This window comes from Rhopalosiphum maidis, chromosome 3 (assembly GCF_003676215.2).
Source record: "Rhopalosiphum maidis isolate BTI-1 chromosome 3, ASM367621v3, whole genome shotgun sequence".
Lineage (NCBI taxonomy): Eukaryota > Metazoa > Arthropoda > Insecta > Hemiptera > Aphididae > Rhopalosiphum > Rhopalosiphum maidis.
In genome coordinates this window covers 31,418,734-31,443,663 of record NC_040879.1, presented here as the reverse complement: position 1 = coordinate 31,443,663, position 24,930 = coordinate 31,418,734, and the positions used below count along the sequence as shown (strand labels likewise).

The 24,930-nt window shown below is 27.4% G+C and overlaps 3 protein-coding genes across 3 annotated transcripts; all 3 read left to right on the top strand.

The window, feature by feature from the left end:
• The first annotated feature begins 2,095 nt into the window (after positions 1–2,095).
• Positions 2,096–6,760, top strand: LOC113558788 (transformer-2 protein homolog beta-like). Its single transcript, XM_026964328.1, has 7 exons — positions 2,096–2,464; positions 3,936–4,196; positions 4,289–4,411; positions 4,476–4,648; positions 4,728–4,805; positions 5,735–5,853; positions 6,663–6,760. Exons 1-7 carry the CDS (start codon positions 2,450–2,452, stop codon positions 6,674–6,676), a joined length of 783 nt encoding a protein of 260 aa, XP_026820129.1. The 5' UTR covers positions 2,096–2,449; the 3' UTR covers positions 6,677–6,760.
• Positions 6,761–14,658: 7,898 nt separating this feature from the next.
• Positions 14,659–15,300, top strand: LOC113559275. Its single transcript, XM_026964936.1, has 2 exons — positions 14,659–14,814; positions 15,016–15,300. The coding sequence occupies exons 1-2, from the start codon at positions 14,659–14,661 to the stop codon at positions 15,298–15,300; spliced, it is 441 nt and encodes a 146-aa protein (XP_026820737.1).
• Positions 15,301–21,193: 5,893 nt separating this feature from the next.
• LOC113558920 (retinal rod rhodopsin-sensitive cGMP 3',5'-cyclic phosphodiesterase subunit delta-like) lies at positions 21,194–23,557 on the top strand. The gene is made up of 5 exons (XM_026964504.1): positions 21,194–21,366; positions 21,513–21,575; positions 22,603–22,738; positions 22,824–22,945; positions 23,329–23,557. The coding sequence occupies exons 1-5, from the start codon at positions 21,326–21,328 to the stop codon at positions 23,408–23,410; spliced, it is 444 nt and encodes a 147-aa protein (XP_026820305.1). The 5' UTR covers positions 21,194–21,325; the 3' UTR covers positions 23,411–23,557.
• Positions 23,558–24,930: the final 1,373 nt, after the last annotated feature.

Genomic DNA, 24,930 nt, shown 5'->3' with positions numbered 1-24,930 from the left:
AAAATAATATGTCTTCAAAAAATTAATTAGTTCCAAAATAGAAAGGGCTATAAAAGATATAAGAAAAAGATTCTAAATTACAAAATTGTATTCGAATAAAAAATGGAAAAAACAATTAATCAGGTTAATCAGAATTTTCTAAGAAAAATATATGATTAGGTAGTGATAACAATTATATTGTTCTCATAAGTCATATAACAAAAATAAAATTAAACAACGTAAGTATATTCCTCGGATTGTTATTTTTGCAAAAAATGTATACTCGGTACTCTTGTGAACTACTAGCAAATTCAGTAGATTCTTATTATGTCGAACGTCGGTATCTCAAATTTTTAGGTTTTTACATCTTCTAGGAATTGGAAATAAGTAAATACCTTCATAATGAATTATGATAAGTAGTAGATTTTTGTTATGTTGAATATTGAATTATGAATGATTACAAGTTTCACAATCACAATCACTATACTCAATATACTGCTTAATTTTTTATTCTTAACTTAATAAAAATATTATTTATGTAATCGAGATAACGAAAAACGATTATTAATTTTATTTCAAGTTACTAAGAGCAAAACGCTATTAAGTGTAATGGTAGTTTCAAGAGTATTTAAAATATTTCAATGTAGTTCGAGATAATGAAATGTACAAGACAAGAGAAATTTTCCCTTAATAAAAAAATAAAGGTTTGTAATTTTCAAGAAAAGAACAAAAAAAAGCTGAATATAAACATAAGATATCCACATAAATATAAATTTAATATTTCCTATTGAGTGTATCTACAAATTCTCTTATATCTATTTATGTTATGTAAGACTCATATGGAACTTTTATTGATTTTTTCAGATTTTAGAAACACTATAAAAATGTCTTCAGGTAAAAAATAATATTATTATTATAATATGCTCCAAAGAAGTACCTACTTTATTATGATAGTAAGTATGCATATCATTGTTTGACTTCAATTTCAAAGATTAAGATTTAACCAAAGTGAAATAAAAGTAATGAACAAGACTATTTGAATAAAAACTAAATCAATATGTAGCCAAAGAATAATAATTATTCAATTTATATATATTTTATTTAAATTAATGTTTAGGCAAAACACATTCAGGTTTAGGGCCGTTTTAGTGCTCGACCGACGGTCAGCGCTGACATCAATAAATGCATATGAACAACTACGGAGCAGCGCTGATAAATTGCTACGCGCGTACAGCTACGTCGCGCTGACTAGGACCGTCCGTCGAGCGCGTCCGCCGGGCGTACGTCGGTCGACCGACGGGCTATTTTTAACAATGCAAGCGTTTAGTTCCACGCTGACGACCGACCGACCGTACGCGCGTACACATATTTATTTATATTTATTTTTGTTTACATTTTATTTACAATTTTATGTTATTGTGTTGTAAATTGTTTATTATATTAGTTAGTATAATTATAATTACAATATAAATATATTAATATAATAATATACAAAAAAATGAACATCGATACCGAGTGTGTTATTTCTGAGGTGCGTCTTCGACCGCCGTTATGGGACCTCTCTTGTGTATTGCACAAAGACCGTGATGCCAAGATAAAAGCTTGGCTTGAAGTTTGTCAAGCAATAGTACAAAATTACGACCATATGTCTGATAATGAGAAAAAAATTATTGGTAAGTAAATAAAAATGTCATTTAAAATTATTAAGTAATTATTATTACTATAATTACTATTATTATTATTATTATTATTATTACTATTATTCTTATTATTATTAGTATTAGTTTAATTATTAAATATACTTACGTTCATATTTTGGACACAGCACATGAACACCACACATTTATATTATCAAATATAGCATAGTCAACAAAATTCATACTTATATCATGGAAATCAAATGATTTTTAAGTTGTTTAATTAGAATTCCCTTTTTAAAATTTATTTTTAATTTCATTATTTATGATGATATCATAATATTGGCATTTTGTCCACATGATGATGCTATTAAGAAATTTGTGTTGTTATTATTATTATTATTATTTTTTTTTTTTGTTACCTAAACATTAATTTTTTCTAAACAAAATTGTTACAGAATATGAATAAAAAAAAAACAATGATCCCCAATATCGGTGGTAGGATGCTTAGGGATTACAAGATGGTATTGCACACGTGTTGGCTGCACTGATGCAAGAACACCGATTCCATGGTTACGTCACGATATAGCAGTAATCCGATCGTCATACTAGCTGGTTCATTCACTGTTTTCAGTGTCCGCGTCACTGGCATGATTCCAATTTACTGTTCGTGTTTTTTTTTGCCATTCAATATTTTTCACGGCAACAGCAACTGACGCACTTTCACGGTTGACATTGTACAAGCAGCCTTATCAGCGTTCTGCGGCATCATCGATATTCTTGTCTCAAGTCGGAGATTTTTAGTGCTGGTGGACGTGAACTGAGCGTCGACAATGGATGTCCAAGAGGTGAGTAACTTCCCAAGTACTCTGCCACACAGGAGCGTACTCAGGGGGGGTTCAACCCCCCCTACCATTGACCGTATTATTTTTAATTATAAAAAAAACAATGCATCTTTATAATGTACTTGTCGAATTATCATTTATTTCATCATAAAACTTCCCAATTCGTATTTTATCGTTAAATGCTTCCAACATCGAGTATGTTACAAGCTTCCTTACTCATCTGGCAGTTAGACCAGACGTATAGACCGTATATTGTATATAAGTAGGGCGATTCGGAAGTTGATGATCTTAAAAACATAAAAAATGACAAAATTTTGAATTAATAAAAATATATTTTTTTAAATTTGCACTATTTTATTATAAAATTCTATAAACATTTATCAAAGCTTACAAATTACTCAAAAACTGACAAAAAATTTCCTTAAAAATTTTATAAAAAAATTACAAACATAGTAAACGTAGACGAGCACTAACTGACGTTTTAATTTGCGAAATTTTGAAAATATTACGAAAAAATAATAAAATTTAGGTACCTACTTACAATAATATTCACTACAACAGGACGACGACTGTGATCGGTGAGATAAAATCGGATAGGTACTAATCTTATCCCGCGGTAATTTTAAAGTTTTAAATAAGTGATCGAAATAATGGTCGACAAGAAACTATAAAAAGCAAACTAATGTGAAATCAGTAAAAATGACTGAAAATATGGGAAAATGACTTAAAAAGTAAATTAACACCAAAAAATAATACAAAAAAAATTAGTTGTTCAGATTCGCATGCCAATGAAACAAATTTGTGGCCAGGAGATAATCGTCTAAAAAGTTCCAAAAAAAAAATGCAACATACGCATTAACTTTCGAGCCCTATATATTAGTAAACATAGTACCTATATTAGCTACCTACGTATTAATAGATAACTAATAAAAATAATACTAGGTGCATAACAGTAGCTTATTATTAGTATACGTATTATAGTATAGTATATACGTATATCTATATCTATATAATATTTTATTACTATAATAACTGATAAGTAGTTGTGATTTTAAACGTATTTCTTTTCCAGCGTATTCACACCTGATAATATTTATTGTACCAGATTTTATTGATAGTTATATAATATTTAAATCTATAAATTGAATTTGTTGTTAACAAAAAAAAAAAACAAATTGTTAAGTTAGGTAGAAGTCAAGCTCCTTCAATTTCACTTGAACCCCCCCCCACATAAATTTTCTAAGCACGGCCCTGCTGCCACGCACGTGGTGGGCGCCATTTCCCCGCCCTTTCGCTATTTCGTAATAAATTCCGTCTTGAAAATTTTTTAGTTTGTCACATTAAAAACTATTTAATTATAACTATCAATAAATTATTCGTACTATCGTTATTATCGCACCTTCCACTTTGTTTTGCTTTAGAAAAACCATATATACCTATCTATATTTACCCGTTGGGTTTGTTTTCGTTTCAGAAGAGAAATAAAGGTTCTAGATCCCGCTCTAGATCCCGATCTTTTTCCAAACGAAACCGCAGCAGCTCACAGAGAGATCGCAAGTCTTGTAGTCGATCACCACTCAATGATTTTAAGTCACGTTCCAAATCATCGTATCGATCACGCAGCCGCAGTAGCTGCAATTACATGAGCCGATCAACGTATTCACGCTCCAGATCAAGTTCGTATTCTAGTAATGGTCGCCGCAGTTTTCGCAGCCGCTCTCGAATTAGATCTTTGGTAAACAGTAAATATATAACTGACTAACATTCTATTAAAAAGCTATTTCCAACACTTTTTTCAATTAAAAATTACTTATTGTTTTATTTTAGGACAAGAGTAATAGATGTCTAGGTATATTTGGTCTAGATTGTAACACTAACGAACATCAACTCCACAGAGTACTTAGTAAATATGGTACTATTAATAGCATCAATATTGTTATGGATGCTAAAGTAAGCAGTTTAAAATTCTTAAGGTTGGTACTGCAGTCATTATAATTTATTTTATTTATTTCAGAGTGGAAAGTCTCGAGGTTTTGGTTTTGCGTACTTCAAATACATCGATGATGCAAGAAAGGCTAAAGAAAAATGCTCAGGCATGGTAATTGATGGCCAGAAAATTCGAATTGATTTTTCGTTTAGTCGACGTAATGATAGTTTAACACATGGCGTTTATGTGGGCAGAAATATGTAGTTATATTTTTACATACTTTTAATCAGGTGTCATACATTTGTACATTTTTATAACGTGCAATTTTTTAAATTTTAGAATGAAAAGAGGTAGTGTTGATAGACATTACCGCGGAGAACGTTATGATAATAGATATAATCAAGATAACAATGACGGGTAAATAGTAATTCATACTTCTTAAATTGATTAATTTACAAATAATTTATAATAATGTTACAAACAGTGATGCACATAGTAAGGTATGCGCCGTGTTTCAGGATCATCATTTTTAAATTTATACATATAACAGTAACAAAATCTGTATGCTTAACAAAAATATTATCCAAAATTAAACTTTTCTAAATAAGATTTACAAATTTTGTATAATGGTATAAAATTGTATAATTTATTGTAATTTCACATTAGTAATCACCTATTTTTAAATTGTATTAATGTTATAATTCTAGTGGTCTGGCTATTATACTTGTATACAGGTATTAAATATGAGACACAAGTAGATTGATTATTAGTTAACAGTTAAGAATTAAAAAATACATAGGCTTAAATGTATAGCAATATGCCGATTTATGATTATAGACACAAAACTATAACATTGAAAAATAATATATTATTATTAACAACATTTAAAATCAAATTTATACATAGTTGTATTTTGTTTAAAAACCCAACTATTATGATTATATTATCAAATGGAATTTAAATCTGAACTATTAACATATGATAGGTATAAATGGTATAATAATTTAAAAATTTAATTTTTAAATAATGTTTTTAACATATATTGTTTAAGTATGAAACATTAGGTAATATGTAATACTTTAATCCTAGCAGACAACTTTTTTTTATAAGTAAGATATTTAAATAGGGTGTTAATTAATAGGTACTATAGACCAGCCATGCCTACATTATTAACATTATGTGTTGCAAAAGCTGCTAAATAGTGTGACTAAGTTACTATGTGACTGACGCACACAAACAGTAAGATGTATTTAATACATAAATTATACACCTTCTTGTAATTGATATTTTCAAAAATATTCTATAAAAATTAAAATGTAATATAATCAACAATTATTTGTTTTTAGCTATGTGCATGAAAGATACAGAAATGAAAAAAGAAGACATGAATGCAGAGAAAGCAGATCATCATCATTCAGATACAAATATCTCCATGTTAGGTCAAAATCACGCTCTTCATCACCCTGTACGTAAAGCATTTTCAATAAAAACATTTGATTTAGTACCTTATTTGACTAACTAATGTTTTTAAGCTTATTCTTATTTTCAATATTTTATTATTATATACCTTATCTATAAAACAAAATATGTGACAAGTAAAATATACAGAACTTTTATATAATAGAGAATTATAAGGACAATAAATTTATTAGGTATCAATTATATTATAATGCAGTTTTTTAGATTTCCGAGTATTTAATCAATACTCCTCACAAAACCAATTTTTTAATTCATATCTCAAACAGCATATTTAAAGAAAAAACTGTTTCATCTGTTAAGATAATAATTAATAATGCTGAAAATTAAAAAATATAAATATTAAAATGAGATCTCTTTTAAATTATAAAAGTAGAACGCAAGGATTTTGTAACAACCCTGTTTAGTTTGAAGTTTTTCTAACTATCTCAATCTGATGCATTTTGTATATTTTATATTTTATATTTCTTTAAGTCATCAACATCTGAGATTTTTTTTTCTAAATGCCACTAGTGACTTATTCACTTTGGCCGAATTATTTTTATTTATAATTAAAACATTTTTGTAAGACTACTAAGACTTACTCACAAGCGTAGTCAGCCCACTCCAATTATTTTGCTTTTGAAGAATTTTTTTAGTTTGGTTTGTTAAACATCTGTGTGTACCAAATAATGTATGTGTAATATGTAAAAAATTAAATGAGTGAATTTTCTTTTCTAAAAAAACTATAAAAACTATAGAAAATGTATAGTTATTGTTATTATATATAAGCCATAACACAATTATTTTTTGTTATAGGTCGTTATGCATAAATTAACTGGAATATCATCAACAAAAGAATTTTTTATGTAAGAAATTAACATACATAATTATTATTGCTCAATTACTATTTGGTTAAAAATTAATGTAATAATTATACAATTAGTACTATTAAGTTATCAACTCCTTATATTTTTTCATTATAGTTATATAGTTTTTTATTGCAAACTATCAAAGCTGAGCAATAATTAGTCGGGTTAGTAGGTTACTTTTAAGTTACTAAAGCAATGGTTCCCAGCAAAGGCACTACTGCCCCCTTGTGGGCAATTTTAATTTGAAGGGGGCGCTAAAAGAGGTGCTCATCTTTCATTTGCATTTTTATTGTTTATAATATAACTGATTGCAATGAAATGTATAATTGCGTAGAATCAAAACTTATTTAAAATACCAAATGTAATATACAGAATTATGTAGGTATAATATTTATGAATACTTAAATAACATCTATCTCTGAGCAGTCATTAGTGTTATTAGTATTTTTATTTTAGTAACTAAAGTAATTCTAATTTATAATACCGTCATACTAATGCAGTGCTGGATTGACAAGATATCGGCCCACAGCTACTTTACAGTTTAAATAATTTAAATCAATTATATTTTCTACCAATGTTTGTACTAATTTATTACAAAAATAAAAAAAATATGACCAAACACTCAAAACCAGCCCATATTTTGAGCGGCCCACCGAGTTTTCCTCGTTAGCTCACCTGACCAATCCGGCCCTGAACTAATGTATTAGGTTTTCATTTTAAAAAATGAGCATTTAATCTAAATAAAAGTAACTTCTAACTTAAGTCATGAATTGTACCAATTAACATTTTTTCTAATTTAATTTGTAAGGATTGGAAGTTGTTGGAGTTTAATATTGTTCTATATGCTTCAACTTATAGCATACCTAGCTAGAAATCTTAATTACAGGTTGATTCTTTTATCATAACTAGGGCTGGAATTTATATGTAATAAAAAACCAAATATATGTTCATATATATGTAAATAAAATGGCCAAAATATGTAGTATAAAATAAAAAATATGTAATAAGAAAACTTTAAAATGATGTTAACATGTAAAATTAAAATTTAATTCTAAATAATTTTTGAATAATATACAAATAATGGTTTTTAATTTCTAATCAATTTAATTTCAAAAATATAAAATATAAAGATATTTTTACAACCATGAGAACGCAAGTACTGACACTGTTGAAAATTTGTGAATATATTTTGTCTAATAATTGTTGAATATATAGTATAATCTAAGATCATTAATCATTAATGTATATTTATCGAACAGAAATAAATAAGATAAACTATAAACAAGTTATTTATTTAACTTTTATTATTTAACTAAAACTTTCGTATACTTATTTCCAATATGCATTATACATTTACAATTTTTATGAGTACAATTATCAAAGTATAAATGTATAATACAGTGAATTCCACTTAATGTGATCACTGGTTTATAGAATCACCGTTTATTGGAATCAAAATCGAAAATCCCAAACGAGATCTTATGTTACTAATGTTAAATTAACCTTTTATTAGAATCACCAAATACCAGATAATTGAATCGTTTTTATGAACATTCTTATGGTGTTAATGGTATTTCAAACTTTCACTAAAAAGAAAAAAGGAATTGTTTTGAAAAATTTAAAAGGAACTATTCAAAAATATGTCGAAAACGATACTTTTCCAAAAGTTATAGGTACTATGTACATACATTATTATTTATTTATTTATTTATTTATATAATTAAAAATCATGTATATATTTCAACTGAATATGGATTTTAATTTCAGGCTAATATGAAAATGAAATTAGTAGATTCTCAAGTACTATCAAAAATAGATAGTTTCTTCACTTGATTTTAAATTTATTTTATTTTAGTCTAATTTTAGTCATACATATAAATATAAACTCAATAAAAAAAAATGTTTCATGGAATCAACTGGTTAATAGAATCAAAATGATCTGAACCAATGGGATCACATTAAGCGGTACTCACTGTACAACTAAACCACCAAAAATGTCAAAATTTACAAAATATGTAAAAAAAAATGCAGACATTTTACAAGTAATGTTAAAATATGTAAAAATATATAAAATAAAATGTTTTATTTTATTGCAAATCACATAAAATGAATTTATAATTTACAATACTTAATTTATCATGTTTTAGTAAAAATATGTATTTACATACAAATCCCAGCCCTAATCATAATACACTCATTATGTCGTCAAGTATTGACTTTTTTTTCAAAATATTTTGTATCATGCTTTTCTCAAACTGTATGAAATTTTTATTTTTTTCACTTTTTTATTTAATACTGAACCACTATCAACTTTTGATTTTCAAATGGTAATATATTTAAAATGTCAAAAAATAATAGGATTTTTTTTATTAATTTTGATGTATACAATTGAGAGTTGAAAATTGAAAATCTATAATTTACATATTTTGTCTATTTTAAATTGCAGATACTATATTTTATCTTTTTTAGCTCCTGAGCCTATCCTTTACTCTCTTTTGAGCCATATTGATTAGTTTTTAATATTTTTATGGTAAATTAAGTTAACTAACTGTCAAAATTGACTATTTTGCTCAGCTTTGTGAATTATTAATAATAAGATATGCATTTATATTTTTCATTTATTTTGTTAAGTTTCCAAAATTTTGTAAGACATTTCCTTTGAAAAGCTTGAATTATATTGTAATATGAAGTGTTTTTGGAAATCTAAAGAATCAAACATTTTTATATTTGTAAATGTATAATCAACCTAACCTTAACATATATATTTATATTTGATTTATTACTAATATAATGAAACTATTACTACTTATGATTTAATTTCCTGTACTATTCCTATTTAGTATATTTTTCATCTATTAAATCATAATAAGCACTCTAATGTTTTTACTAATTCATTAAGCAATATTTTCAACTTTAAGAAAAGGTTTAATCAATTTTAAAAATAAAAATAAAATCACTCAACCATTGATACATTTTTGTAAACATTTAATTGTAATTATTCTTTATTACTAACCCACGTTATGTGTAGTAAAATATACAAAATAGTATTAAAATATGTGTAATACCCATTACCCTATAAGCTTAGAATTATTATTTTAAGAATTTGGATAAGTTCTATAATATAATATTATTTTAAGACAAGAGATAATATTTTGTTCTTATAGAACTAGTATATCACAATTAAATAAATAGTTATTATATTTTTCTTTTTTCTATATACCTATACCTATTAATACAGTATTTATGATATATTATATTATTATATTATAATATTTTCTATATGTTACATTTAAAATATTAATTTTAACTTTTAGATTATGTATTCATGAAATGTTGGATAAAACTATATGGTCTTTATAAAATAATTTGAGTAAAATAAATAGGTATTAATTTTTTATCGAGATTGATCGGTGTATTTATAGAATAGGCATTTTCTTTATCTTAGATTCACAACCAAACAGCAAAGAACAATAAGAGTAGGCAGTAGGTTGTCTTTTATTTCAATATTTCAAAATTAAATGATTTATGGAGTAATAATATTACCTTTATAATAAATAACAATTGTCAATGTTCAATTAATTTTAGTCTTTAGAAAATTAACTTTTTTTTTACAATATTTGATGATAGAATATAACCTATACATTTATTGTATTTAATTAATAATTTGTAATTTAAATTATGACAATTTACCATTATTATTTTGAGTTATTTTAATTGGTTTTTCTAAAATAAAATAAAAATATAATAACTTGATTGATAAAACAAGAAATAATAAATTAATACAATAAAATATATTTTAAATCAAACATTTTTATATTATCAAATTATTTTTCAGTCTCAAAATTAAACAAGATGTCAATTATTACAAAAAAAAATAAACACATAAGTTCTGGTTAAATAAATGAGGGCAAAGTATACAGACTATGTTCAAAAGGCTTGAATACAGTCACTATATTCAATATTGATAAACAATAATGTAGGATGTATAATAAAATATGAGGTTATTAGATATTTCACATAGGTAATAAATGTAAAACAGTGTTATTTATTATTGCTCTATGTAGATAATAAAATAAAAATGTTCAAATTAATGTTATTTTGTGTCTGAAGAAAAAGCTCCTGATCCAATTACCTACATATTACACCATATATAATATACATACTTAATTAAGTATGTATAAAATAAGTGTAATAGACCACAATTTTGAAAGTCCAAATCTTTATTTTAAGGAAAAATAAAAATTAATGTAGAAGATACTAAATTATTTCATCATATTGTTAGATTAAAGGCTACAGTGGGTACGAGAAAAGTAAAAACATACGAACAAATTGGAATACTATGAATTTTTTTAGGAAGTTGATCGATTATTTTAAGTAATTCAACAACTGTGAACACTGTTGTAAGTAATTCAGTAAGTTTTATAAATAAATCTCAATTAGCGAAATTAGTAATATTACAAATTTAAAATTAAAATAAGCTACGTTAAAGCAAGCAACATCACAATAATTTAAAAAAAAAACATTTTTATAGGTGCATGTATATACGAGTATATTGTACTGATTAAATGGTGTACCTAGAGAGCGTCAAATACAAATAATTGCAATAGCAAGATTCTACATTTACGAAACAGTATTGTCTGATGTCATTCAAATATTTACAACAAATGTACATTCACTTTTCAAACACTAGACCATAGTTTACAATTATAAAAGTGTTGTCAACACCAACCTAACCTAACCGATACTATTGATACTAAATTTTATGTCATGAATTAGTGTCGATCTAAGCGGTAGACGACTGCGTGTACCTACCTAATGTCTCTTATTCGTTACTACGTTAATGTCCCTTCGTCATTGTACACTATAGGCGATTATTTTAACACAAGAAATTAATAGTTAAAGCTAACGAAGTTCCTCCCGCCACCAATTTAATGTTAGGTTATAAAAAAGGCAATTCAAAAAGGCGCGTCCGCATTTTGAAACGTCGCTATTGATTGCAAAAAATAACGAGACCAATGACATATATATTGGGGGGGGTAGAAGTTCAAAACCCCCTGAAATGTATGGTTGGTACAGGCATTAATTTTGACCGTATAATTAATTGGACTTTAAGAATGGACATTTTTTTTAAGCCCCCTGGAATTAATTTCTATGTACGCCACTGAATGAGACAGCCATAATTGTATGATTGTTATTCATTACGTTAAGAAAAATTGGTCACACTAAAATGTACTGGTTTAATTTTAGGCGTTCGATGCGCCGTGTACTAATAAGTAGGTACAGTGCCGTGTCTAATGGGAGGCAAAGGGGGCAACTGCCCCTGCGTCAACTATTTTTAGTACCAATAACCTATAATTTGGAAAATTTATTTTGCCCTCGGCGTCTTTAACTCTTAATCCATCGCTGATGTGTAAGTAACAGTGTAACACCTTAAAGGCATGTGGATGGATATTAATAGAAAACCAATGATGAAGTAATTACCTAAGTATTAAAAAAACGATGATATTACTAAAGAATATAGATAAATATAAATATATAGTCCGATATTTTGTTAGTTAAATAAAACAAAATAATAATAACATTATTGTATTGTAATGCCTAATCGAAACAATATTGTACAAATAATATTACATAAAAACGCTCACATACTATTTTAATAAAACAAAGTTAAAAAGAAGATGGGGAATATAACTTTACTATGTTTTAGTTGTATAAGAGAGATTTAAGTTACACTAAATAATAGGTCGACTCGTCAATGTACCAATACTGCTATAGGTATACCTAGAGATGTAAAGGTACGGCGGTTTCCCTGCAGCGTCAAAAAATGGACGTCATGACGCCGCGTCTAGACGCTTACCTATGTCCAGACCGGTAGTTGACGCTAAACCCCGCGTCTGGACGCTGCAGGGAAACCGTACCTTAGGCTCGGTAAATTTTTATCGCGTAAATTTACCAATTATTTTTTTATCGAAAAAATTAGCATGTAACACCTCGAATTAAATGTCTTAACGAGGTGAATATTCATAACATATCAATAGAATGGAATAGTTGATGATATAAACTTAAAACGTAAAAGTTCAATATTCCCACAACTACTGATTATAGTGTATTACTATAATATATAATATATAACTACAACTGTATGATATTAATACATTTTATTATTAAATTATAATTGTAACTATTCATATGGGTATAACTAGAGAGAAAGACAAAACTAAAAACTAGAATTAATTTTGAATTTTAATTTTTGGTGTTAATGTTATAGGTACCTAATGAATCTGATTTAATTAATTTGCAATTTATTTTATAGGTACATTTTTAATATTTATGTGCATATAAAATAACTTAAAATATAAATATATAAGTCAATAATACACTATACAAGGTACTTATATTAAGTCATTCAGTGGCGTATTTTGAATGTTTTTTTTGGGGGGTCCAGATAATATAGGTATATACTTATTTGTTAATTGGTTGCAATATTTCTGTTTTACATTTACTACCACAAAGGTCATAATATACTCATCAAATATTGTAATGAAACATTTTTATTTATTTAATTAAAAAGAGTAAATTTTATGTAATTTAAATCATACAGGTATAAAATACCTACTGTAAACATAACTATTACAATGTATTTTGTTTGTTAAATTCGATACCAGTGATGCTATAAAAATAACAGTTTTATAAATAATTAAAATTATAATAGGATAATAAGTAAATTATTTAAAACTAAATTTATTTTCCTTCCTAATTAGTTTACTACTTTATATATAAAAAAAAAAAATCAATATTTAATGTCGATAAATTTTAAAGGGGATTTGGCAAACAATAATATGTGATTCGTTATGAATTAATTTAAAATTGATTTATGACTTTATATAATATTAAATTAGTCAAAAAAACGAATCACATATTATTGTTTGCCAAATTCTCCTCAAAATTTATCAACATTACATTTTTTTTTTTTTGGTTTAGGGGGTGTCCAGACACCGTGGACACCAGTTTTTGACAAAATCTATTTTTTTTATTTTATTGTAACTCAAAAACGAATCATTGTGAACACTTGAAATTTTCACCAAATGTTTATATTAGCGTTATCTATTTACGATTAAATTTTCAAAATATTTTGACCTTTTTTAAGCTATTTATAAACAATCGAAACTTTTAATTTTTTTAAGTTTTTTTTTTTTTTGAAACGTTTATAAAAAAAATGGACTGACCAAAAAATCTTTAAAATTTAATACAAGGTTTATTATAAGTTGTTCTTATCGTAGTAAAGAAAAATCAAAAATCGTTAATCACAATTTTTGTTTATAAGCATTTAAAATTCAAATGTTTACGAAATAATAAATATCAAAATCGCGAAAATTCACAAGGAATTTTGAAGTTGAAAATTCGTAAATTATTTCTGATTTATACCTAAGGTTAAAAACCCAAAACAAGGTTATCCATAAGTTTTCCTTCAAATAACTGTAAAAACAAATTCTAGCGTCCAAAAAAAAAATTATGAGCGTATGAAATTTAATTTTTTACGAAATCACGTAAAATAACAATATATATTACAATTTAAATATTGGTAATAATTAATATAATATATTCTACTAATTATCATAGACTGACAAATCATCTCCGTTCAGAATCGTTTTTCGACTTTTCGTATACATTGATACCTGTCATTGCATTCAAATTTAACATATTCATTATAGTGACTTACTCTCCATCTTTACTATACAGCAAAGCGATACCCACTTGCCTGCCTTTTTTTATATTGTTTCGCCAAAAAAAAAAATATTGCCAAAATGTTAGAAGACTTCTGGCCTGATTATGAAGTTTAAATTTAAGTCATATTTCACGTGTTTATTTTTATAACAATAATTGTTTGTTGCTTAGTGTAATGTTTATAACACGGATTAATTCTTCAAATGTCTAAGTCAAAAATGTGTAATTTTCTAATACTTTTCTGTACTTATATCCAAATAGTCAAGTCTAACCCACATTTATTGGACAGATTCTTTGGCAAACCAGTAGATGAATCAATGGACTTGTTCAGGAATCCTCAGATTTATCGTTACGTTTACATTAACGAACAACCGGTATATAACTTTTATTTATAATAATTATGTATTAACTGTATTATAATATATAATATACATATATATCTTCATACAATTTTTAGTTAGGTATTTTATTTTATGTATTACGTTAAATTATATAATTATTAATGGAATTTCATATTATGGTACGAAGCTATAATAATGTAACAAATTAACAACATGGATGTATTTTAGTTACAGAACCGTCCCAAGAAATCGACATTGAATGCAGTACACTGGGATAACCTACACCCATCACGTAAAAATCCATTTTCTATTGAAAACGATGACTTCTGTACTACATCCAAATGGGTAATTGGTGCAGTTACGTGTGTTATTTGTTTACTATTTCTCGTTGTACTTGGACATATTATCAAAAATTGCATAAAAAAAAAACGAAATTATAGTGAATTAGAATGTCAAGGAGACTGCGGATGTGAACCGGGTCAATGTGAACTTTGTCAAAATAATATCAATGATTTTTGATTTTTGTATAATACTAGGTTAGTATTTGTACTTGTATCATTTCCACTTTAACAAAATCTTTTAAACAGCATTATCAAAACTGTAGAGTTATTATTGACAAAAGTCAAAATCGAACAACCACCATGTGTTGATCAAATAGCGTTTATGTACTCTCTCTATAAATCTGCATATACTTGTAAATATTTAGTTCGAATAGCTCCATGTGGTATGATCGCTTTTGTTCAAAAGCATATGGCGGTAGAGCCAGTAATAGTTTTATCACTAATGATAGTAGTTTGTTAAACTTATTAGAATCTGAGGATCAAGTCATAGCTCATAAAAGGTTTCCTAGGATAGAAACTAGTGTGGATGAAACTGTTACCACTCAAGTTCTTCAAAAATATTGAATACAATTATTTCAACTGAATAATATATAGGCAATGAAATATTACAATAAACTATTAAGAGTTAAGCCTAAGTTAAACTTAGTATGAGTTTCACTAGATATGGATGCAATGTAACAGATGTTTGTCATATAACATGGCCATTAATTTGACTTGTTTCCAAATAATATTTAATTATTATAAGATGGTGACTTTCCACCAACAGTTTTCTTTTATTCTGAACATTGTCAAGAGAGCCACTACTACTAATAATAATAGTTTTAAATCCTGAGTAAAGAGTTATACTGCTACTCATATTTATATATATATAATATATTTTTTATTTTATATTATAGGCAATATGAAATATTAAGCACTAGTTTTCATAACAAAACACTTTTATCTAACGTTTCAGGATGTTATTTATATGGTAACTACAGTCTATAGTAAACATACTATTGTACATAATTTATTATATTATTAAACAATGATTAATTATTTATGTCCGCCATGCATGCTTGTGTATAAGTGTATAATCATATCAAATATGCGGAGCCTCATATAAAGACATAAAGCCATAAGTCTATATCAATATAAGTGATATATTTTTTTGATATATCTAACTATTAAAGTCATTTATTTTACCTTTAGTAGATCGATATAATTGTTTTCGAAAATATTGCATGTATTATATTATTAGTATTTAATTATTATAACAATATATGCATTTATACATACCAGTCATACCATATTATATTAACTTATTATACAAGATACAAGATACAATCCAAAACATCTTTATTTAAATACCGTAAAATAGTATTTACTTATTTTAAATAAAGTTTTGCAATCATTGAGTAGTGGGACGGGAAAGCAAATTCTAACGCTTCCCTTCACTCTCGATACAATCGTCAGCGTAATCGACTAATTCGTTCTTTTTTAACAACACTAGATTACGCCACCAGTTTCATATATATGGCATATTATATTATAGATACTTACTACGTCTTTTAAGCAAATCTAATATCGACTTGATAGGTTCGAGTTTTGAGCTTTGTTTGAAAAAAAAAGGAGTAGTATTAAACATTAAAGCATTAGCAGCTTCTAGTAAATACCAGAAATTCAAAGTATGTACATTGTCAATATTATATATATAACCAATGACCATGTTTTTATTTTACTTTTAAATTCATTGTAAATCAAGAAGAAACTACCAACTGGTTTTTAAAATATTTTTAGTTTTTATATTTAGCATAAATCAATATTGCAGTTCTTGAGAAACTATTAATATGCATTATTTACTTTTGATAAATAAGTATATAAAAAATCATAACATTTTAAAATTGTGTTACCTATACATTTTAAAAATTTTAAATCAAATAGTTTTTTAAACTATTTTTTTATCTTATAAAATATGAAATGTTATTTGTTAGCTACGCCTTGTATAAATAAAAATGATTCGAAAAAAAACTAAAAATAATTCAAGAAATTATAAATAGCTTCGACTGCACAAGCTCCTGAAGTATCGTATCACAAACAGGACACGACTATTGCAGTGATAGAATAGAACAAATAAATGTATTTTACGATTATTTATTCAATAATAGTATGATAGAAAATAATTAATTATAAAATGTGTACTTAGCTCAAAAGTCATAAAAAGCTAAAAAAAAAAAACAATTTTTAAATTATATACAAGCAACATTTCGAGACATTTTTGAATATTTCATACACGATACACCATAAACAAATTTAAATGTTTTATACATTATAAAATATGATAGCCTGATGCCCTGATACATTTATTTGTTCTAGTAAAAATTTAATTTCAAATCTTTGTTTTTTAAAAAATGTATCTGCTTTTTATTTAGATGGATTATGATTATTTTTATTTATTAAATAGATAATTTTAGATGATTTTATTTTTATCTTTATCTAAATTGATTTTGGTCTATTGTTTTTATATTTGTCTAAATTAAAAAATATTTATCTGGGCTCAACACTGACCATAGGGGCAACGTACACATTTTTTCCCGGTAATCCACCGATTCTACTATGTGATTACACTATTTTTTTTTCGTATTCAAACATTTAATTTAATTAGTCGAAGTACATTGTACATAGTGTTTAATTTTAGATGGTAAAATATATTTTCTCGATACATGTAACCAATTATATTCCCCCTTATTACTACTGCCTATTGATCAATATAATACAGTAATAGATAGTCAATTACAGATAATATTTTTTCATTGGTATTAATATAACGATTGCATATTGCAGTCCCTATTTTTGTGTGCAGTAGTAAGTGACAAATAGACGAAAAAAAGTTTATGTTACAGTTTACTAGTTAAAACCCTTAAAAGATGTTTGTCTAAATAGGTACTTATATGCTAAAAAAAAATAGTAAAGTTTGTAGTAGCAAAATTTACAAAAAATGGGACTGGTATATACTGTGTGTCTGTTTAATGTTTCTAATAATATTATTCGATATAATACATAGCAGAGTGACAATTAATGATAACTATTTAATGCTTATAGAATTTATAATATCCGATATGATACAATACTTATTACATAAGCGCAAATAACGTTTGAGATTTGAGGAGAAGCTGAAACCCTATCTACTGAATGAAGCATTCATGCAAGTGATCAACACCTAGAAAATGTTTTAATACAACGTATGGCCATATAGGTATACCATAACTGCGCACTTAATTAAAATATTGACAGAGAATAAAACTTACTAGACATTTTTTCAAATGTAATATTTAATCTACTTATAATAGTATTGTCAAATTATATTAATTGGGGCCCGGAAATTGATGACCTAAAAATCTTTAAAAAATGCAAACACAAAAAAGTATTAAAATTATTACTTATAATGTTTTTATATATTAATTATTAAATATGTTTTTATTACTTAAACGATTAAATATTAAGCAAATATTTTTAAACAATAAATGTGTTACATTGAACTGTCATAGTGTGTTTAATTTTAATATTTTCGAAAAGAAAAGATCGTCAATTGTCCGATAATTACGTTTGTAGGTAAAAGAACTTCTTTCCATTTCCACAGATGTGATTGGTGCATACTTGAAAGAAGTGATGGACCTAAATTAAATTTAAAACGGAAATAAGAAATAATGTCAGTAATACGATATGTTGTACAATACATCATTTTTTCCAAATATTTAGTTTTGTTAAAATAATATACATATAAGAAAAATGTAAAAAATGCAAATATATCTACAAAAATGCAAAATATGCTCCAAAATGACTAAAAAAATGACCGTATAGCCAAAAATTGCAAAATAAAAGTGGTTCTATTGAATTATGCATAACATCGGTCACATTTCTGTAAAGACAAGCCTCGTGTAAACGCATTAGAAAAATAGATGCAAATGCATCAAGTTTTAGGTCCTATTTGTAATATATTATATACTTATGTACATTATACACTATACACCATATAACTTTTAGGAAAACAATAGGAATTATTAAGACTGTAAAGACTGTAAGTATGGCTTTAGACTTTAGAACAACGGCTTGTTGCCAACAAGTAATATATAATAGCAAGGTTGGCCAAATCGCGACTCGCATATTATCGTAACATTTTTTAATATGAATTTATGTATATTTATATACGACCTTTTTTGAAGTTAAACTTTTTTACGCAGGGTAGTGAGGAAAAAAAAAGCGCACGGGCGGCCGTACGAACGCAAACACGGACATGTCGTTGTGCGCAGCCGCGGATTGTCGTAGCTGTATTTTGTAAACATGGGTTGTGTCATTAAGCGACAGTATTTTTGGTTGGGTTATTAAACAAAGAGTACTCAACAATAATATTAATGAGATAAATATTTAGATAAAAACGGAATGATCGTCCGAGATGATTTCATACGGTCGTCGGGGCGGCGGTGCGAAGCGTATCAGTACGTCATATACATAATATCACATAATAATAATAATATTACGTATTATAATTTCTTTTCTTTCTTTATTATCCTCATTACCCCATTCTATCCATGCCTTACTTTCTTTTTCACTCACTCAGTGAGTACCGTTCAAAAGAAGTTTAACTTCCCGCGCGCGTACTGGTAACACACACACTGAGTTTTTTTTTTTTATATATATTCTGGCTCTTCTATATTTATTAATATATTTGATGGCTCACGAGTCTCTTCTCGCTGGCCACCCCTGAGATATATATATATATAGTATATCAATATGAGCTGCTTGCAACCATGGATTCCGTAATAAGAATGCTTAGTATTCTAAGTTCTTGGTAGGTATTATGGTTTATGACTATACATCTACATTGTACAATAATAATAAAAATAATACCATGACAAATAAAATTTGTGCATTTACGACTTACATAATCTTAAAACGAATTTTGCATCATACACTATAATAATACTGATAAAGCTTAAAAATAATGTAGGAAATTTTTGGGGGCCTATGAAAATGTTTGGGAGGCTTAGCCCCTAAATCCCCCCCTATTTGCGCCTATGAGTCTTATTAGTTATTTAACATATTATAATTATTGAGCTACCGTTAAAATGATACCAGTACGTAACTTTAGTACAGTAACTATTCTGTATTCATAATAACAACAATATGTAATCACGATTTAATAAACGTTTTGTTGAAAAAAAAAAGTGACTTAATAAGTAATAACCTACCTACACACTAGTGCAGTATTTTTGATCTTGATGCCAATGGCCAATAATGTTAGGTAATCGAAATTTCAAAATCATAGTTAAATATTAATACTTTAGTAAGTAGCTAACCCAATAGTGCTCAAAACGTTTGTAAGACGGAGACAACACGCGCGCGAGTGTGTGTGTGAAGTGTCCTCCTATAATAACAAATTACAATATTTATGAAATGTACATATTTAAATAAGAAAAAAATGAGCGATGTCCTACACGGATACACGTGTTTAGGATCTCTGACCGATAAAGAGTGTGCAATACAAACAAATGACAAAAATAGCTAGTAGGTGGCTGATGTGTAACATAATATCATTATTCATTAGGTAGGTATACAACTCGCTTGACCATACAGCAACCACCCGCTGAAATCTTTTATACAGACCGTTCTCCGCACTACCGAATGCGGTTCGGCGGTATTTTTTATTACCTATTTTATAAACCGTCGTCGTTATATCGACCGATAGTTATACCTATCGACGTGTCGTCGGACAACGCTATCCATAATAATGTGCCGAACAGTACACTGCCGAAGTGCCGGACGACGTATGCCGGTAAATTATCGTTTCGATAGCGTCCATCGATTATTCGATTATAATATTATCTAGTTTAGTGTATGGAAATTCTTCGGCGCTATCGAAACGCGTTCGACTATCGGCGTGCACGCGGACTATCGATGACGGACGGGTCCGCCGCTGCCGCCGCCGCTACCAATTCGGGTGCGTGCGTTTCCTGCCGACAGGACTCCGATCTCTTTACCCGCTTCTTCTCAGTTATTTTATACGTTACCCACGCGCCACCAGTATTGCATCACTTTTGACCGCCACCACCTGCCAGTCCTGTCCTGCGAGCCGCATACGAATTCTGTACACAGCCCACGACGATAATATATAGTTCAGTATTTGATTTCGTCGATCAATTGTTCGTCTACACACGATTGCTGCGATGCAACTAAAACCCGAGCACGTTCCGACCGGATTCCGCATGTAAGTCGTACACGACCACAACGTGTGTAGAGTGACCGCCGCACTTGCAGTCCACGACCCGTCGCTGCTGGTCAACCGCGTTTAAATGGCGATTTATTTATTTCATTATTTTTTTTGATTTTGTTGATTTTGTCGATTTGTTTTAGTAACTGGATGAGTTTGATGGACGACGATACGGGAGTGATGTTGTGGCACACCAATCACGATTAGTAAGATCATAATGATAATATTATTTAGTCGCGCGCGCGTTCAAATCACCGCCATGAGATTTTCAACCCTTTCGGCGATCATGTGTTAATGGCGTGCGATGTTTAATCGCATCTATTTCGCGTTTCCCGAACAAATGGCTAACGATTTCATCCGGTTCGCCGTGTGGAACTACTCGCTACGTTTTTATTACGCATCGCGTTATTCCAACCCAATCACATCGACGCAATCTGTACATCCGCGTTCCTCGTGACGAAACGACGGTTTAAAAATCGAAACTAATCGATTATATAGGAAATAACTAACTATAAATATTAAATAATATTTACATAATACGGTATACATTATGGGTAATCACTATATTATTACAATGAGGTACGCGAGTATCGGGTAATATTATTTTTATACGCAAATCGATTATCTATTCGTATCATTTGTTTCGTCGTATCGAGTTGTTTGGAACCTATTGCTACGGAATAAGTCCCGTACAACTAAATGTCCGTGTGTATTCCGCAAAAAGTGAACCATGCCGTCGTAATCTCAGTTAAATCTATACATACGCTTTTAACAGTCATTTGATTGGTTAAAATGTAAAATACAGGTCTACAATAATTATATCCAATCACTTACAAATAACTATTTTATTTTTCTGTTGCTCGTCGTATACTATTAAAAAAAAAATTGTTTTTATGAGCACCTTTAAAATTCAACAATTGTAAAAATTAACTTTGAGGTGCACGTCCTCGGGTATAGGATTATCAATGTACCTACTAAATTTCGGAACGATGAATAATTGACTGTGCATCACACACACACACACACACACACACTCACACATTGCATTTTATTAATGTAGGTATAATATTATTACACGATGTTTATAAAACGTAATTTAGTTTCACGAATTTTGTATCAAATTGCCAATTGCTACCCAATACCTTTATCTATTTAACGAAACTGATAAGAACGCGAAACGGTCGAAATAGATAACATAATAATATGGTATATATATTAATATTGTTATTTTAGCGCGAAGCTCGATATAAAATACGAAGCTGTAATTCCTAAAAAAGCATTGGATTGCAGAACTGTGACCAGGACTATAGGCTTCACGTCCACGCATCGAATAGATCATCTCAAGTTAAAACACAAGGAGTTTTTACTGGTATCAACTAAAATATCATGATTTTTTTTCAATGTGGTCTAAATGTGTTAGTGCTAATTTTGTGTCATTTAAAAATATATTTTAGGGTCGTTGTGTTGAAGAGTGGGATTCGGAATTCGGTACTGTTTTAGCCAATTTAAATGAAACTTGGGAAACTACTTTTATACCGAAACGGGGAATTACATCGTCTACTGCAAATATTTTAAGGTATCTAACTGAATATTTCTAAATTAAATTAAAACTGAATTTCTTTTTATATTTCAATAAAATGCAAATCTATGATGATAACATTTAAAAATATACATGTAATTGGATATTATACTTACTTTATTTGCTTGAAATTTGTTTTTAAAGTTTCCAAAAATATATTAGGTTTACCGTTTACGCAGACTTAAAATATCATAAAGGTCGTTTTAATTTTTTTTAATTGTGATTATTATCAATGTAAATAAATTATTGCCAATATTTCACTTAAAAAAATTGTAGGTCTTTTGTGATATATTAATATACATGTACTTATAATACATTAATAATTATAATGTATTAATTTACATCAAGAGTGTTTTGTAAGAATACATTTTTTTTTCTAGTGGTAATTTGTTGGTAGAAACAAGCTTCTATGATGCTGATAAATTGATAGCGACAATAAATATCTTAATGTTTTATGAATAAACATCATAGTACCTATTCAATTTGGATGCGGATTGACAATTTTACTTAACACTTCATCAGAAACGAGTGATTTGTTCTTATAATCTTGTCTAATTTAAAAAAAATTAATTTTAAACCTGTTACTTTAATTACATTTTTTTTAAACTGAAATGCACTAAATTCTAAAGTTGAATTATTATGAATAAAAATGTTGTATTAAAATATTTATTATATAAAAATATTCTTATATATTATTAATAAGATTTATTTTATGTTATAATGTTAAATACTCTCTATGTAAATATATAATTTATTAAAGATATGTATGTAATTCAATATAAAAAAATACTTCAGCGACTGATTTGTGTGAAAATACATGTAATCGCTAAATGGTAGGCTTACATATGGATGATACAATGAGCTTGGTGAAAAAGTGTTGCTTGACTGCCAACCAAAAACTGTTTGCCACCCAGGTTACTTCTTACGTTGAACAAAAAATCAATGTATCATGATTACTTACCAACATATATTTGAAAACATCAGGTATTCTTAATATTTTTAAAAGGGCCAACCTTTTTTACAATTTGAACTATTATTATATTGTATTGAATGGTATCAACTACAATAGTCAAAACCATAAATTTCATAAAAATCAATATTATATTTTTTGTCTTATAAACATATACCTCTACCAAGTTTATTGCATGCACACAAATTAAAGCATGATCTAGAAACCTGCATATATTGTATATTAATTAAATTTTAAAGTAATCCTAGTAATATCTATTATTTATTAGTACATGCATTAATAATGCATATAAAATAAAAAAAAAATAAGAAACAGGTGGTATTAAATATATCATGTGCACGATATAAAAAATTTAAATGGTCATACAGATGAAAATTATTAAAATGTTAAATGTTTCAAGCTTTACAATTGTAAAAGTTAAATAAAACGTAAAATGTATGCTATTAGCATGATTACTTCACCAAAATGAATAAAATATATTCATACATAATACCAATACCCGGGTAACTGAAACTTAGTTTTACTTATAACAAATGTGTTATAGTGTATTTGGTTTAATAAGTTTCTATATTGAAATAACATTTTTATATTACTGTTGTCTGTTACAAAATATGAAATTATAACTTTATACTAATGACCAGACTGTTGATGGATATTTCACTATAAAAATAGTAATATACTATTTAAAAAAAAACATTATTTTTCAAACTTACATCGACAGTATCACTGAAAGGTTAGTTTAGAGTTAATAATTATTAATTACTTTCACTTTCAAACGATTGAATTTGCAATAATGTTGTAAAAGAAAATTATTTAAAAAATAGATAAGTAATAAGAAGTCCACATAACTGTATTAATATTTAATAAAAATATTCATTAAGAATTATTGAATTATTCTTGACTGTAGATGTTTTCACAAAATAAGTTGTTGAGGTACAAAAATCTAACTCACCTCTATAACGCATAGAAAAAAATCTTTATTTTAATATTATAAAAACTGATTATGAAGAAA